We start from the raw sequence: 17,947 nt of genomic DNA, 5'->3' as shown, positions 1-17,947 counted from the left end.
AACAGAGTGAGACCTGGAGGAGATTGGTGTCAAATGCAAACAGAGTGAGACCTGGAGGAGATTGGTGTCAAGTGTAAACAGAGTGAGAGCTGGAGGAGATTGGTGTCAAGTGCAAACAGGGTGAGACCTGGAGGAGATTGGTGTCAAGTGTAAACAGAGTGAGACCTGGAGGAGATTGGTGTCAAGTGTAAACAGAGTGAGACCTGGAGGAGATTGGTGTCAAGTGTAAACAGAGTGAGCCGTGAGCCAGAACGAGTTCTGGATATGAAATGGAAGTGAATGAGGACGAGTTAAATAAGGTGGAAGGTGTGGTGAAGAGCTCGGAACCCAAGCGTGGCATCAATGGACATGAGAAGAATCTGGTCCACGAGGAGTGACATTTTTGGAGAAAGTGGATCCTTGCCTTTTGGTGGATCCATTTGTGGTTTCAGGCGGGGTGAGAAAGGAGTTGGGTGCAGTTGAATCAATGAACGTAACCTAGGAGACCTGTAGTGGACTTGTGATATTTGTTTTTGTTTCTTCTGACCAGAGGGAGCTGGCGCCCCTTGTCAAGCAACTTGGGTCAAGATCTGTTTCTTGCTTTGCTCTCCATTGAAAGGAGTGATTTCTGGGGTAGTGTTAAGTGTGGAGGTGGAGCAATTGAAGTTGACGATTCCTGGTGTTTGTGATGCCTGTCGTTTGGTGCGACACAGCCCCTGTGATGAGCGTGGTGAACCACAGAGGAGTCACTATCAGGCCTTTTGAGTCAGAGTCTCTAGCAAACAAAGTCATGTTAGGATACATCAGTTATCCTGTTAGAGCTTTTGTGCCAAATCCACTGCGGTGTTTCAGGTGCCACATTTATAGTCGTGTCACAACAGTGTGCAGGACGGAGATTCCAAGATGTGGGAAGTGTGCAGAAGGGCATTGGGATAGAGGATTGTGTTGTTTCAGTGGATAAAGTTGTGTGTGTCATGTCAACAGTAAGGGTGCCCATGTTGCTGGGGATTGGAAGTGTCCGGAGAGAGAGGCAGGTTGAGGTGGCTAGAGTCAGAGTAGTGCAGAAGGTGTCGTATGCTGAGGCAGTGAAGAAGGTAGAGGAGGATGGGTCAAGGGTGAGGCATCCTGAGAGCATCCCTGTGAGTAGTAGATCTGTGCCAGCACAGAGGGTTGGGCCAACGAGTGATACACTATATATACAAATTTGTGGATTTGGCTATTACAGCCACACCCATTGCTGAAAGGTGTATAAAATCGAGCACACCGCCATGCAATCTCCATAGACAAACATTGACAGTAGAATGACCGTACTAAAGAGCTCCTTGACATTCAACGTGGCACCGTCATAGGATGCCACCTTTCCAACAAGTCAGTTCGTCAAATTTCTGCCCTGCTAGAGCTGCCCCGGTCAACTGTAAATGGTGTTATTGTGAAGTGGAATTACCTTGGAGCAACAACTGCTACGCCGTGAAGTGGTAGGCCACACAAGCTCACAGAACGGGACCGCCGACTGCTGAAGAGCGTTGCGCATAAAAAATAGTCTGTCCTCAGTTGCAACATTCACTACCGAGTTCCAAACTGCCTCTGGAAGCAACGTCAGCACAAAAACTGTTCCTCGGGAGCTTCATGAAATGGGTTTACATGGCTGAGCAGCCGCATACAAGCCTAAGATCACCATGTGCAATGCCGAGCGTCGGCTGGAGTGGTGTAAAGCTCGCTGCCATTGGACTCTAGAGCAGTGGAAACACGTTCTCTGGAGTGATGAATTACGTTTCACTATCTGGCAGTCCAATGGACGAATCTGGGTTTGGCAGATGCCAGGAACACTCTATCTGTCCGAACACATAGTGCCAACTGTAAAGTTTAGTGGAGGAGGAATAATGGTCTGGGGCTGTTTTTCATGGTTTGGGCTAAGCCCCTTAGTTCCAGTGAAGGGAAATATTAATGCTACAGCATACAATGACATTCTAGACGATTCTGTGCTTCCAACTTTGTGGGGGGATGGCCTTTTCCTGTTTCAGCATAACAATGCCCCTGTGCACAAAGTGAGGTCCATACAGAAATGGTTTGTCGAGATCGGTGTGGAAGAACTTGACTGGCCTGCACAGAGCCCTGACCTTAACCCCATCAAACACCTTCGGGATGAATCTGAACGCCGACTGCGAGCCAGGCCTAATCGCCCAACATCAGTGCCCGACCTCCCTAATGCTCTTGTGGCTGAATGGAAGCAAGTCCCCGCAGCAATGTTCCAACATCTAGTGGAAAGCCTTCCCAGAAGAATGGAGGCTGTTATAGCAGTAACTCCATATTCATGCCCTTGATTTTGGTATGAGATCTTAGTCAAGCAGGTGTCCACATACTTTTGCTCATGTAGTGTATATGCTTCAGCAAGATTGGCTTCTTATTGTTCAAATCAATGGTTATCAACTGTACCGCAGAAATGGAATGTAAATCACAAAGAATAGATGTTGTGGTGGCAGCTCCAGAGAAGTATTTGGGTATACGAGAGTTGACTTCAGAAGAGTTCCAGGGTGTGTTAAGTGGTGGTGTCCCGTCCTCCCAGGTCGTTGGCATGGTGCAGGAACAGATAGGGTCAAAGTAGTGGAATGGGGTAGTGGGTTTTTAATGATTATAGGGTTAGTTGGGTGTTTTTTTATTTTCTTTATAGCCTCTGCCCTGTTATTAAACGTGATAAATAACCTGAATAGACTATATGTCTTCTCTGTCTGTATCATTTCTTCTGAGTCCTAATGTAACCTGTTTATAAAAGCAGCTCCACTGACCGCTTCACGCAGAATCAACGGCTGATCACCGTACTCGGTCTTTGGAAAATAGTTTCTGTGAATTGGAGAAGACATCTGTTTCTCGAGTCTGTCTAATTTCTGGGTTTCAAGACAGTTATTGATTTACTAATGACTTGCAGTAGGTACACATTGAAATATTGCTTTCAAGTAACCCACCACTAGACAATACTGGATATTTCATTGTTTATGTATTTATCATTTAAGGAGCAACAGACAGCTACATATAACCCAAACTAAGGTGTCTTTTCCTACCTTAAGAGTTGAAGCTGTATATTTACAGTATAAAATATCCACTCGGATGACACAATGAACACTGCAAATTGATTATAATTTTTTTTTTTTAATCATCTTATACGATCTTCCCTAATACAAATAAAACATATTCCTTCCTGACATAAACATAAAAAGTCTAAACACAAAAAGTCTAAACACAAGAAGAAATCACTCCCAAAATGCACAAAAGAGCAATAAGGTAAGTCATTGTCTAAGGGGAAAAGGCCTTACAGCACACTATGTGTTGTCTAAGTGTGAGCTCTTTATAGCCAAGGCATAGACCAATAGATACTCCCTTTACTAACTAGTGAGGTGATCAAGGGAATGTTTGTTTTTATTAGCATCAGGATCTGTACAGTCAGTTGCTGAAGAGTACACAGGTGAATGACCATCTACCTCAATTACATCAATATTTCCCTCTGAAACTAATCATAGCCAAATTCTTCACTTTCCATCTTGTTCAAAGTTGTCAAATTCAAAACATCCAGCTGATTCTCATTCATCTCCCTCATCCGTCTACTGCCAGTAGTCAGTAGTCATCCCCATTGGTCCTGGTTGGGTAATGAGAATGTGTGAGTGTCCTCCTGGAGCAGAACGTGTCTGAAATGGCCCCCTATTCCCTATTTAGTGCCCTGCTTTTGATCAGAGCCATGTGGGTACACACTGAGTGTACAAAGCATTAGGAACACCCACACTTTCCATGACAGACTGACCAGGTGAAAGCTGTGATCTCTTATTGATGTCACCTGTTAAATCCACTTTATTTATTTAACGAGGCAAGTCAGTTTAGAACAAATTCTTATTTACAATGACGGCATACCACGGCCAAACCCGGATGACGCTGGGCCAATTGTGCGCCTCCCTACGGCACTCCCAATCACAGCCGGTTGTGATACAGCCTGGAATCAAACCAGGGTCTGTAGTGATGCCTCTAGCAGTACAATGCAGTGCCTTAGACTGCTGCGCCACTCGGGAGACCACTTCAATCAGTATAGATGAAGGGGGGAGACAGGTTAAAAAAATATTTTTAAGCCTTGAGATATGGATTGTGTGTGTACAAGTCATTTTTTTTTTTTTACAATAACAACCATACATAAACAAAGTAAACACATTTCAACAAACATCAATGACATCACACCTGCTCAGACCCACATGTTTTCACCACAACCATATACATCACGTATATCTCACAACCACACCCCCTAAGTGTGCCATTCAGAGAGTGAATGGACAAGACAAAATATTTCAGTGGCTTTGAACAGGGTATGATAGTAGGTGGGAGGGGAGGGGTGCAAGTCAATATTAGGAAGGTGTTCTTAATGTTTCGTACACTCAGTGTATATTATGCAATAGGGAATAGGGTTAATTTCAGATGATGTGATGTCTGATGACGTCATCGTGGTGCAGTGTTGATGACGTCATCAGAACTCTTCATGATTGTGTCTCAGTGGCTCCTGGCTGGGCTGAATGAAGACACCCTCCATAGCTTTCCAGTAGTTGTTCTGGTTGGCAGTGCCCATACCATGCACCTCCCTCTGCCCGCGGATGGGGTGGCCGTACTGCTCGCCCGTCACGGTCAGGAAGGCGTCTGTGCCAACGTGTTTGAAGCGCACCGCCTCGTCCCGCTCCCAGGTGGAGCCGTCACACTGCACCCTCCACACGTCCAGGTCATCCCCCTCGCCATTCTCACCGAACGCACTCACCTCCTAAAGGTTGATGGACAGCACTGAGGGTTAGTGGTGTGTGAATGTGTGTTTATTACCTGGTTGTGGGACAGTGATTTGCTAAAATAGCATGTGTTGCATTACCTGACTATTGACAGCAGCCACCTAGGTGTGTGTGTGTGTGTGTGTGTGTGTGTGTGTGTGTGCGCATGCCCACTGCCTCTCTTACCTGGTTGTTGGACAGCGGCGAGCTGAAGTGGTGTGTGTGGAGGTTACGTCCTGTGGTCATGTGCGTGATGCGGATGGCCTGCCCACACTGGATGGGCACGCCTCGTTGGCAGGTCCTGTTGGGCTTCCCCCGAATCCTCCAGTAACTGTTGGCATCATCTGCACTCTCGACGCCCGTCACAGACTGCTGCCCACTGCCTACAGTTTACAAGGAGTCAACAGCTTTACCTCAACCGCCATCTAGTCTTTATTTTCCTCTTCTTAGCCAGAGAGGTGGTGGGTATAATTTGTGGAACGTTCCAACAGAAATCTATTACAAAAAAACTTTGTAAAGTACAAGGTTGCCAACAAACAAACGCATACAAAAGTAGCATGACCAATTCACCTAGCTGACGAAAAAGGCATCAACTCACCACGTAGCTTATTCATAAATGTTTGTCCATAGGCTACCAGAGTTAGGACAGACATTTTTCAGAATAAACGTTGGGAGTGAAAAACTTAATGAAATAGCCCACGCCCTACCCAGTATCTTATTCTGCCGCTATACAACTTTGTAGGCGTTGTTTGTTGGCAGCCTTGTTATTTACAATGTCCCCCCCCCCAACAGATTTCTGTTGGAAAGTTCCATAAATTATACCCCCCCAGAGAGGTATCAGTTCATATAGAAGACTACAGGGTACTGTTGTGTGCCTTGTATAGTATACAGCTTCCATCTAGCCTACATGTTCAGGGAACAGTCAAGTAGAGCTTCAAAGCCTAAAGGTGTAGCCTCAAAAACACAAAAGTAACACTTTGGTTTGAATAATTGAGGTCAGTTTAAATTCCACTCAATGACAAGAAATGGCTGGCTATACCTGTAATAGAGTACAGTGTTACAGTTAAATCCCTCCTCCTTTGGGTTCTGTTGTGTATTAGACTACAGTACACCCGTGTCGATGCAGCTGACACCCCTCTGGGGATGGCAATGGCAAGATTTGCATGAACAGCTAAGCTTACATTTAGCTGTAAGCTATACTAGGCTAGACCTACTATAGCTTACAGCTATAAAAAAAAGATAAAACATGTATCCAATAGCCACACTTGAATGTAACCACCTGCTTATTGTGTTGCTATAAAAATGTTTCACTACGGATTGATAGGATCCATTGTTGCAACAGTGTTCCCACTCGATTGTGTTCCACTTGATTGATACACCGTAGCGAGCTCGATTGTCGACATATCTAGGTCGACTGCACATAAATAGCAGCCATATAGACTAACAGAGAGTATGGTTTTTATATACTCATTTAAACGCGTTATACATTTAGCTTAAATCTCTCCTTTTGACTTGTAGTTAGTTATATGTGGACCAACCGGGTTATTGCTTGCTATAGGTTAGGCTTGCTGTATGTGTTCATTGATTGAAACACATGAATGTTCTGATTGAACGACATTGATTATTGGTCAATAGCCTAACTGAACTTTGGGATGAAGGTTTATGATGATGGTTTACCTGAGCCGTATTTCACATCATGGGAGTGCAGCCGAACGTTGTGTCTCGTGTTCAGCAATTTCACAAGTGAACCGCAAGTTACATAGTTGAACTCGGACTCCCGACCCTGGCATTTGGACCACAAAAGAACGACCAAAAACGATTTGATGAAGCCGCGGAGAGCGTGAATTAATCCCATGTTTGTGTCTATGTGGACATAACCGAGAGCGAGAGGATGTAAAGCTCGAAGACAGGCACTTTCAAACATTAATGCTGATGTAAACCAATCAGAGCTTGACAAGTCCCGTAACACGGAAGTAAAGGATAACACACGCTGTTCTGTGATTGGTTGAAGCACTTGTGACGTCACGCACATTGATAATATCATTTGGAAGGCGGAAATTAAAAGATTGCCGGAAAACTACTGAGGATACAAGATTGATACATTGTTGGAACACAATATTGCCTTTTTGTCAGAAGAAAACAACACACGATTGTCATGTTGTTAAAGACTCTAGCGCACAAACCATAGATGGTTCTCTCCGCTATCGAACGGCAAGCGGTACCGGTGCACCAAGTTTGGCACCACCAGGACCCTGAACAGCTTTTTATCCCCAAGCCATGGAACTGCTAAACAAGGCTGCTTTCACTGACTCTGTGCACACACACTAGACTGCTACCTATATGTACTGTACATAGTTACCTCAATTACCTCCTATTCCTGCACATTAACTCAGTACTGGTACTCCCTGTATATAGCCATGTTATTACCTCCTACCCCTGCACATCGACTCAGTACTGGTACTCCCTGTATATAGCCATGTTATTACCTCCTACCCCTGCACATCGACTCGGTACTGGTACTCCCTGTATATAGCCAGATTATTACCTCGTACCCCTGCACATCGACTCAGTACTGGTACTCCCTGTATATAGCCATGTTATTATCTCGTACTCCTGCACATCGACTCGGTACTGGTACTCCCTGTGTATAGCCATGTTATTACCTCGTACCCCTGCACATCGACTCAGTACTGATACTCCCTGTGTATAGCCATGTTATTACATCGTACCCCTGCACATCAACTCAGTACTGGTACTCCCTGTATATAGCCATGTTATTACTTCGTACCCCTGCACATCGACTCATTACTGATACTCCCTGTGTATAGCCATGTTATTACCTCGTACCCCTGCACATCAACTCAGTACTGATACTCCCTGTATATAGCCATGTTATTACCTCGTACCCCTGCACATCAACTCAGTACTGGTACTCCCTGTATATAGCCATGTTATTACCTCGTACCCCTGCACATCGACTCGGTACTGGTACTCCCTGTATATAGCCATGTTATTACCTCGTACCCCTGCACATCAACTCAGTACTGGTACTCCCTGTATATAGCCATGTTATTACCTCGTACCCCTGCACATCAACTCAGTACTGGTACTCCCTGTATATAGCCATGTTATTACCTCGTACCCCTGCACATTAACTAGGTACTGGTACTCCCTGTATATAGCCATGTTATTACCTCGTACCCCTGCACATCGACTCGGTACTGGTACTCCCTGTGTATAGCCATGTTATTACCTCGTACCCCTGCACATTAACTAGGTACTGGTACTCCCTGTATATAGCCATGTTATTACCTCGTACCCCTGCACATCGACTCGGTACTGGTACTCCCTGTATATAGCCATGTTATTACCTCGTACCCCTGCACATCAACTCGGTACTGGTAGTCCCTGTATACAGCCATGTTATTACCTCCTACCCCTGCACATCGACTCGGTACTGGTACTCCCTGTGTATAGCCATGTTATTGTTATTCGTTATTCAGTGTGTGTTTATTCCTCATGTCACTATTTCTATTTTTTATCTTTAAGTCTGCATTGTTGGAAACTGACCCGGAAGTAAGCATCTGTTGTTTACCAAGCATGTGACAAATCAAATGTTTTTTTTCTTCATGTTTTATTTAGTAGGTCATCAAAGACCCCTTGATATTGCTTGGGTTTATATGTTTTTTTATTATTTGAGTATTTTTATGTGGCCATTGTACACGGACCCCATTGGCCAACCACCGAATCATTCAATGACTTCTCTTTCCTCCATATGCACTACATAAAGCTGGACATGTAAAAACAAATTATATTTTCCTTTCACCTGCCCTGTGCTTTCAGGTCAATGATATTAAGGAGAGGAGAAGACAAGAAAAGAAGGTAAGGAGATAAACCCTACTTCAGACAATTGTGATCTCCAATTGATCAACATATGGCCCTTATACAGTATATACACACACAGTCCTTTCTGTAAACCTATGAATTAAAAAGCAGGTTCTTCAAGATACTATTTATTTCATGTCCCAGAATCTGTCCTTAAGTAGAATGACTTCACGGGACATTTCATTCCGGGCCGACCTATCGTGTCCCAGAGAAAGGGATGACGATCCTTCCCAGTTTCTGGGAGAGGTATATCTCCCTCCTGGTCTGTCTGTTGAGGCTGGACAGGGCAGCCTGGAGGATCCCCCTCAGAGTCGTAGTGGTAGAGTCCGAACCCCGGGAGCCGCTGCTCACTGGAGGGAGACGGCCTGTGTACCTGTGATGAGGGGTCTGGCCAAGCTTCTGTGAAAATAGGAGGAGAAATCCATGATCTATTATGTAGCCTAACTACACAGTCCAGTTTAAATCAGGAGTCACCAACCATCCTCCTGGAGAGCTACTGGATTTGCCAGCTTCTGCTCCAGCCCTATACAAGCACCTGATTCAGCCAATCCCGGTTCTAAGGAGCAGATGATTAGTTAGAATCATCAGACACACCCGGTGGATATTGTTTCAATTAATGATTCTAGTTTAAATGTCAATCCCCCCACACATACACACACACACACACACACACACACACACACACACACACACACACACACACACTTACCTTTTTGTTGAAAAGCTTAGAGTTCATGTATTCTGCCTTTGCATCGGCATGGGTGTCAAAGGCAATCTTATTCAGACAGTCCTGTTGCTCCATCCTCAGAATGGTTGACGACTGCTCCTCTGGTATCTCTTTCGTGTTTCCTGTGCACTGATTGGTCGAGGGGTCCAGGTCAAGTCCTTCGACCAAAGAGATCACAACATATTTAGGTGTGGGTGATGGAGAGGCGTCAACCTCCAAAGGACCAGCAGCAGTTACATTCAATGGAGATACATTAATCTCCTTGTCTAACGTTGATGTCTTCTGATCATGGAGGGCAGAGTTATCAGGTGTAGGGCTGATAAACAGTGGGGCCCCATCTGCTTTTCTGGCCTGGAGAAGTTTCAGCAGGACATTGGAAACTATCATCTCTAGCTCCTTGTAGGTCCCTCTTCTCTCAAGGAAAGCTTTGAATTCCTCATTCAGGTACTGAGCCATGGGGTCGCAGAGACTGACAATGGATGACAGGGCTTGGGAAGAGGAGCCTGAGGTTCTGCTGAACAGAACCGTGTCTTCATCTGACATCCATTCCTGGTCCTGGTCCAACAGTTTTAGATTTCTGAAAAGGTCACATTCTGATATGAGAGAATGACCTTGATTGTTGTCGGGGTCGGAGCTTCCCTCCTCATCCATCCTCTTCAGACTGTTGTCGGGGTCGGAGCTTCCCTCCTCATCCATCCTCTTCAGACTGTTGTCGGGGTCGGAGCTTCCCTCCTCATCCATCCTCATCAGACTGTTGTCTGGGTCGGAGCTTCCTGGCTCATCCATCCTCATCAGACTGTTGTCAGGGTCTGAGCTTCCCACCTCATCCATCCTCTTCAGATTGTTGTTGGGGTCTGAGCTTCCCTCCTCCTCCATCCTCTTCAGATTGTTGTTAGGGTCGGAGCTTCCCTCCTCATCCATCCTCATCAGACTGTTGTCTGGGTCAGAGCTTCCTGGCTCATCCATCCTCTTCAGACTATTGTCGGGGTCGGAGCTTCCCTCCTCATCCATCCTCTTCAGACTGTTGTCGGTGTCGGAGCTTCCTGGCTCATCCATCCTCTTCAGACTGTTGTCGTGGTCTGAGCTTCCCGCTGCATCCATCCTCTTCAGACTGTTGTCGTGGTCTGAGCTTCCCGCTGCATCCATCCTCTTCAGACTGTTGTCGGGGTCGGAGCTTCCCTCCTCATCCATCCTCATCAGACTGTTGTCGGGGTCGGAGCTTCCCTCCTCATCCATCCTCTTCAGACTGTTGTCGGGGTCGGAGCTTCCTGGCTCATCCATCCTCATCAGACTGTTGTCAGGGTCTGAGCTTCCCACCTCATCCATCCTCATCAGACTGTTGTCGTGGTCTGAGCTTCCCGCTGCATCCATCCTCTTCAGACTGTTGTCGGGGTCTGAGCTTCCCGCTGCATCCATCCTCTTCAGACTGTTGTCGTGGTCGGAGCTTCCCGCTGCATCCATCCTCTTCAGACTGTTGTCGGGGTCTGAGCTTCCCGCTGCATACATCCTCTTCAGACTGTTGTCGTGGTCGGAGCTTCCCTCCTCATCCATCCTCTTCAGACTGTTGTCGTGGTCGGAGCTTCCCTCCTCATCCATCCTCTTCAGACTGTTGTCAGGGTCTGAGCTTCCCGGCTCATCCATCCTCTTCAGACTGTTGTCGTGGTCTGAGCTTCCCACCACATCCATCCTCTTCAGAATAGATGTTCAGAATCCAGACGTTATAACGGCCTGTAACAGGCCTAATGTTCTTTCAATGTAGACTATGTAGGCCTAGTCATTTTTTGGCAAACAAATAAGGCTTGGCTTACTACTTGTCCAATCACTTGTCTCAGTGATTGCACAAATGCATAATGGAAACAATAGAATTAAAGAATTAGAATGTTGGCCAATTATGCATCATCCACTATGTCATTGAGAAGAAAAGAAGTCATTCACAGAACATAGAAACAAATAAATAATATTAAGATTTCTGAATGTTTTATTTCTGTGATGATCAGTCTTTGTTGCATTTGGTGTAGGCATTGGCTATAGGGATGGACCAACAGTCATGTTGTAGCCCACGGCATTGGTGCTTATACCTTGAATATAGCATCAATTACACATCATTATTTACTCAAATATTTTACCTTTGACTAAAGAGAAAAAAAAGAGAGAAATAAATTCTAAGACACGTCACATAAAAGTACCATTTTGATCCAATAGAGGTCACGTGAATCCATAAAATTAGGTTACGGATTTCATTGCAGCCGCGAGTCAGTCGGACGAGCTGTGTACTTTTTCGATCGAATTCCATGATTTATTATTATTGTGTATGATGTGTATGCTAGAGGCAGATTGCAGTTAAAAAATTTAAAAACTCATCGCTTGCAATAGTCTTTCCTATTTGATACAATAAGTGAACAATTATAGGCCTGTTTCTTATATGTTCATCCATTTGTAGGTATGCTAGGGCCATTGCCTCTATAGAATTAGGCTGTGCAAGTGACCATAGTGACGCTTTTTTCCCACTCTGAGCGGAATGAGTTCAGTTGGCTTCCTGTGCGTTCGTTTGACAACTAGCTGTCCAATAGGCTAACATCGGGACATGCTTTTATGGATCAATAAGAAGATGCTCAATGGGGCTAAGCAAAATATTTATTTTCTAATCCGGATATGCAAATGACCTGATTCGCTGACTCAAATCGTATAGGTGGAATTACCACGAAGTAAGGCAATTGGGGACAACAATAACAAGTAGATTGTGTTCCCGTGAGTGTTTTAAATGAGTAATTATCTACAACGTTCACGAGATGATCACGTTTGGCGGCTACAATATTTCTATCAATTCTGTAGGTAGAGTCCACTGTTGAGGTGTCGCAAAACCGGTGAATTGAACATCGATACATTGTTGCGACTCAGCTCAGTGTAGCACTTGGTGGGAACAAAATAACCCTGTAGTTTGAATCGCTCTGTCTGTCTGTCTGCTGTATCCCTTTTTCCACCAGCGTCCAGCGATAATGCCTCAACCCAACGTCAAGTTGGTGGTGACAGGAGATGTTTTGGGTACCGTCGGGAAGAGGACTCAGGGAATAGTGGATTGTGTCCAAACCGGGGGCATTTCTAATGTATCCCTTCTGGTTAACGCCTCCTTAGCGAAAGAAGTGACAGAGCTGGCCAAAATTAGATGTAGTAAAGTAGGCTACATGATTTACTTTCATAGCTCATTTGTGAAGTTTAATAGACTACAGATAAATTACATTAAGGGTGTGTTCATAAATTCAATCTGGAATGGCACAGTGCGCTATGGACGTTCGTATATTCAGAGCGTTGTCAGATTGTCCATTCATAAAATTCACAGCGATGTCAGATTGTCCATTCATAAAATTCACAGCGTTGTCAGATTGTCCATTCATAAAATTCAGAGCGATGTCACATTGTCCATTCATAAAATTCAGAGCGTTGTCAGATTGTCCATTCATAAAATTCACAGCGATGTCACATTGTCCATTCATAAAATTCACAGCGATGTCACATTGTCCATTCATAAAATTCAGAGCGTTGTCAGATTGTCCATTCATAAAATTCAGAGCGATGTCAGATTGTCCATTCATAAAATTCAGAGCGTTGTCAGATTGTCCATTCATAAAATTCAGAGCGTTGTCAGATTGTCCATTCATAAAATTCAGAGCGTTGTCAGATTGTCCATTGATAAAATTCAGAGCGTTGTCAGATTGTCCATTCATAAAATTCAGAGCGATGTCAGATTGTCCATTCATAAAATTCAGAGCGATGTCAGATTGTCCATTCATAAAATTCAGAGCGATGTCAGATTGTCCATTCATAAAATTCAGAGCGATGTCAGATTGTCCATTCATAAAATTCACAGCGATGTCAGATTGTCCATTCATAAAATTCAGAGCGATGTCAGATTGTCCATTCATAAAATTCAGAGAGTTGTCAGATTGTCCATTAGTAAAATTCAGAGCGTTGTCAGATTGTCCATTCATAAAATTCAGAGCGATGTCAGATTGTCCATTCATAAAATTCAGAGCGATGTCAGATTGTCCATTCATAAAATTCACAGCGTTGTCAGATTGTCCATTCATAAAATTCAGAGCGTTGTCAGATTGTCCATTCATAAAATTCACAGCGATGTCAGATTGTCCATTCATAAAATTCAGAGCGATGTCAGATTGTCCATTCATAAAATTCACAGCGTTGTCAGATTGTCCATTCATAAAATTCAGAGAGTTGTCAGATTGTCCATTCATAAAATTCACAGCGTTGTCAGATTGTCCATTCATAAAATTCACAGAGTTGTCAGATTGTCCATTCATAAAATTCAGAGAGTTGTCAGATTGTCCATTCAGTAAAATTCAGAGCGATGTCAGATTGTCCATTAGTAAAATTCAGAGCGTTGTCAGATTGTCCATTAGTAAAATTCAGAGAGTTTTGCGCACACTGGACGCTCTGGCCGAGGAGTTTTGTTGATCAGTGTTCTGACCTCACAACGGCAATCAAGCACTCAAGCTAACTGGCTAACATTGGCTAGCTTGCTAGCTTCTTCCAGACACAAATGAGAGAACAACTCACTCTGACCATTTTACTCCCCCAAGCAGAGCTGGTTAGGCTGTTTTATAATCCAGAGTTTTGGTGACTGTTTACTGACACCTGCTACAGTCAAGGGGTGTTGAGCGTCAGTATACTAAATATCTACTGGATACAATTTTTAAAACATTACAATACATTCACAACAGATTTCACAACACAGTGTGTGCCCTCAGGCCACTACTCTACTACCACATATCTACAATACAAAATCCATGTGTACGTGTGTATAGTGCATATGTTATCATGTGTGTGTATACATGTGTCTGTTCCTATTTTTGTGGTGCTTCACAGTCCCCGCTGTTCCATAAGGTGTATTTTTTGTCTTGTAGGGTATGCATGAGTGTCCGAGCTGTGTGCCAGTAGTTCAAACAGACAACTCGGTGTATCCAACATGTCAATACCACTCACAAATACAAGTAGTGATGAAGTCAATATCTCCTCCACTTTGGGCTGCCCTGTTCTGAGCCAATTGCAATTTTCCTAAGTCACTCTTTGTGGCACCTGACCACACGACTGAACAGTAGTCCAGGTGTGACAAAACTAGTGCATGTAGGACCTGCCTAGTTGATAGGGCTGTTAAGACAGAGCAGCGCTTTATTATGGACAGACTTCTCCCCATCTTAGCTACTGTTGTATCAATATGTTTTGAGAGATCTTCAGTGAGAGTGAGATGTTATCAGTGCGATGTCTTCAGTCAGATGTTATCAGTGAGATAATATCAGTCAGATGTTATCAATGAGAGGTTTTCAGTTCCTGTGTCCAAGAACACCAAGGTAACCTGTCTAAATGACTACCGCCCCGTAGCACTCACATCTGTAGCCATGAAATACTTTGAAAGACTGGTCATGGCTCACATCAACACCCATCATCCCAGACCCTGGACCCACTCCAATTTGCATACCGCCCCAACAGATCCAAAGATGATGCAATCACTATTTCTCAGAACTCTCAGCAAGCAACAAAAGGGAGACAACGTGGAGACAAGGAATATCAAAGTATATATTTATTAAATAAAGTAACTAAAAACAATGGTGTGTGTGTAATCAGTAGTGTAAGGGAGTGTTTTGCATGCCTGAATGTAATAGTTCAGGGTGTTGAAATGGTGCCAAAGCAAACAAGCAAAAAGCCACACAACTACCACAACAGACATCAAATAAAAGTGTCTGCATGGAGAGTCTCCCCAATGACTGTGGAAGAGGTCTATTTATCCTGGGACACACCCGAGCCCAGGTGTTTCCCATGTAGCTGACGACCCTCCCAACTCCGCCCACCGGCATCCTAATAAGGAAACAAGAGCAAAGAGAGAGAATACGGCAGACAGAGTGGGAGGGTCGTCACACACTCCTCACTGCCCTTTCTTATTTGGACAAAATGAACACCTATGTGAGAATGCTGTTCATTGACTACAGCTCAGCGTTCAACACCATAGTGCCCTCCACACTCATCACTAAACTAAGGACGCTGGGATTGAACACCTCCCTCTGCAACTGGATCCTGGACTTCCTGACAGGCTGCCCCCAGTTGGTAAGGGTAGACAACAACCACTCCCTCAACATCAGTAAAACCAAGGAGCTGATTGTGGACTACAGGAAACGGAGGGCCGAGCACGCCCCCATCCACATCAACGGGGCTGTAGTGGAGCAGGTCGAGAGCTTCAAGTTCCTCGGTGTCCACATCACTAAGGCATTATCAATGGTCCACACACACCAACTCATTTGCACTCACTGTATATAGACTTTTCTTTTTTTCTACTGTATTATTGACTGTATGTTTGTTTATTCCATATGTAACTCTGTGTTGTTGTGTGTCAAACTGCTTCGCTTTATCTTGGCCAGGTCGCAGTTGTAAATGAGAACTTGTTCTCAACTAGCCTACCTGGTTAAATAAAGGTGAAATAAAAATAAAAAACATCACAGTTCTCTGCCATCTAGGACCTCTCTACCAGGTCGTGTCAGAGGAAGGCCCTAAAAATCGACAAATATTCCAGCCACGCAATTCATAGACCTGTTCTATCTGCTACCGCACTGCAAGCGGTACCAGTGCACCAAGTCTGGAACCAACAGGACCTGAACAGCTTCTGCCCCCAAGCCATAAGACTGCTAAATATACTGAACAAAAATATAAATTCAACATGCCACATTTTCAATGATTTGAGTTACAGTTCATATAAAGAACTCAGTCAATTTAAATAAATTCATTAGGCCCTAATCTATGGTTTTCACATGATTGGTCAGGGGCACAGCCATGGGTGGACCTGGGAGGGTATAGGCCCACCCATTTGGGAGCCAGGCCCACCCACTGAGTATTTCCCCACAAAAGGACTTTATTACAGACATAAATACTCCTCAGTTTCATCAGCTGTTCGAGTGGCTGGTCTCAGACGATACCGCAGGATGAAGAGGTCCCTGGGCTGGCATGGTTAGACATGGTCTGCGGTTGTGAGGCCATTTGGACGAACTGCTAAATTCCCTAAAATAATGTTGGAGGCGACTTATGGTACAGAAATGAACATGACATTTTCTGGCAACAGTTCTGGTGGATATTTCTGCAGTCAGCATGCCAATTGCACACTCTCTCAAAACTTGAGACATCTGTGGCATTGTGTGTGAAAAAACTGCACATTTTAGAGTGGCATTTTGTCCCCAGCACAAGGCTGACCTGTGTAATGGTCAAGCTGTTTAATAAGCTTCTTGATATTCCACACTTGTCAGGTGGATGGATTATCTTAGCAAAGGAGAAATGCTCACTAACAGGAATGTTAAGAAATTTGTGCACAAAAGTTTAGAGAAATAATCGATTTGTGCGTATGGAACATGTCTGGTATCTTTTATTTCAGCTCATGAAACATAGGACCAACACGGTACATGCTGCATTTATATTTTGGTTCAGTATAGTTAGTCAGGGTAGCTATTGGTTAACTATTTAACTATATGCATTGACCCTTATTGCAATAACTTATGACTCATCACATACACTGCTGTTACTCTTTATTATCTATATTGTTACCTAGGCACTTCATCTGCACATAAATGCACATATCTACCTCCATTACCTCGTACCCCTGCATATCAACACAGTACTGGTACCCTGTGTATATAGCCAAGTTATTGTTCATTATTGTGTATTTATTCCTTTTGCTATTTTACACACAATTAATTAAAATGTGACTAGAGTATGGTGCCCTCTACTGGCAGGTTGTCTCACTAGACACCAAATGAAAAAGTCTAAACATTGTCCCACCCAGTCTGCCTTGTCAGGCCACTGATATGAATGTAGGCTACAACTTTCAGCTATGTCCAATGTTTCCTGATTTGAAGTACAGACCAGACTATTATGGAAATGTCCCTTAATGTATAGTGGAATCTCTTTCTGTGGCGTCACTCTGACCACAAACTTTGTCCCGCCTTCACATCTTCGAGAAGAACTGCTGAATCCCTGCACATTCACTTACCTATTGTTGAATCTTGCCTTTCCCCTACACGTCTACAGTATATCTTACCCAGGGACTGCAGTTGAAAATTATTTAAAACACACACTTTATTAAACAATAAAATGTTGCACTGTCCCTTAAAAACTAACATTTTTAAAAGTGTTCCCATTCCCAACACATTTATTCACCCAGACACAGGGACAAGCTCACAGCAGCCAGACAAGGTCCCAGCAGTCATTCACCCAGACACAGGGACAAGCTCACAGCAGCCAGACAAGGTCCCAGCAGTCATTCACCCAGACACAGGGACAAGCTCACAGCAGCCAGACAAGGTCCCAGCAGTCATTCACCCAGACACAGGGACAAGCTCACAGCAGCCAGACAAGGTCCCAGCAGTCATTCACCCAGACACAGGGACAAGCTCACAGCAGCCAGACAAGGTCCCAGCAGTCATTCATCCAGACACAGGGACAAGCTCACAGCAGCCAGACAAGGTCCCAGCAGTCATTCACCCAGACACAGGGACAAGCTCACAGACGTCAGACAATGGGA

The 17,947-nt window shown here is 44.3% G+C and overlaps 2 protein-coding genes across 2 annotated transcripts; both read right to left on the bottom strand.

Annotated features, from left to right (window-relative positions):
* Positions 1-3,103: 3,103 nt before the first annotated feature.
* LOC106570867 (stromal cell-derived factor 2) lies at positions 3,104-6,720 on the bottom strand. The gene is made up of 3 exons (XM_014143435.2): positions 6,441-6,720; positions 4,950-5,146; positions 3,104-4,762 (listed from the first exon to the last, which is right to left on the bottom strand). Exons 1-3 carry the CDS (start codon positions 6,685-6,687, stop codon positions 4,478-4,480), a joined length of 729 nt encoding a protein of 242 aa, XP_013998910.1. The 5' UTR covers positions 6,688-6,720; the 3' UTR covers positions 3,104-4,477.
* Positions 6,721-8,319: 1,599 nt separating this feature from the next.
* On the bottom strand, positions 8,320-11,191 carry LOC106570888 (dentin sialophosphoprotein). Its single transcript, XM_014143454.2, has 2 exons — positions 9,358-11,191; positions 8,320-9,047 (listed from the first exon to the last, which is right to left on the bottom strand). The coding sequence occupies exons 1-2, from the start codon at positions 11,059-11,061 to the stop codon at positions 8,844-8,846; spliced, it is 1,908 nt and encodes a 635-aa protein (XP_013998929.1). The 5' UTR covers positions 11,062-11,191; the 3' UTR covers positions 8,320-8,843.
* Between the last annotated feature and the right edge of the window lie 6,756 nt (positions 11,192-17,947).

This window comes from Salmo salar, chromosome ssa15 (genome assembly GCF_905237065.1).
Source record: "Salmo salar chromosome ssa15, Ssal_v3.1, whole genome shotgun sequence".
Classification (NCBI taxonomy): Eukaryota; Metazoa; Chordata; class Actinopteri; order Salmoniformes; family Salmonidae; genus Salmo; species Salmo salar.
The sequence above is the reverse complement of the archived record's forward strand: the minus strand, read 5'-3'. Positions and strand labels throughout refer to the sequence as shown.

Coding starts and splice junctions, on each gene's coding strand:
- LOC106570888 (XM_014143454.2), bottom strand. CDS start 11,061: ATGGATGTGGTGGGAAGCTCAGACCACGACAACAGTCTGAAGAGGATG. Junction 9,048..9,357: donor CTAAGCTTTTCAACAAAAAG/GTAAGTGTGTGT, acceptor CTATTTTCACAG/AAGCTTGGCCAGACCCCTCA.
- LOC106570867 (XM_014143435.2), bottom strand. CDS start 6,687: ATGTTTGAAAGTGCCTGTCTTCGAGCTTTACATCCTCTCGCTCTCGGT. Junction 5,147..6,440: donor TGATGTGAAATACGGCTCAG/GTAAACCATCAT, acceptor TGTAAACTGTAG/GCAGTGGGCAGCAGTCTGTG. Junction 4,763..4,949: donor CGCCGCTGTCCAACAACCAG/GTAAGAGAGGCA, acceptor ATCAACCTTTAG/GAGGTGAGTGCGTTCGGTGA.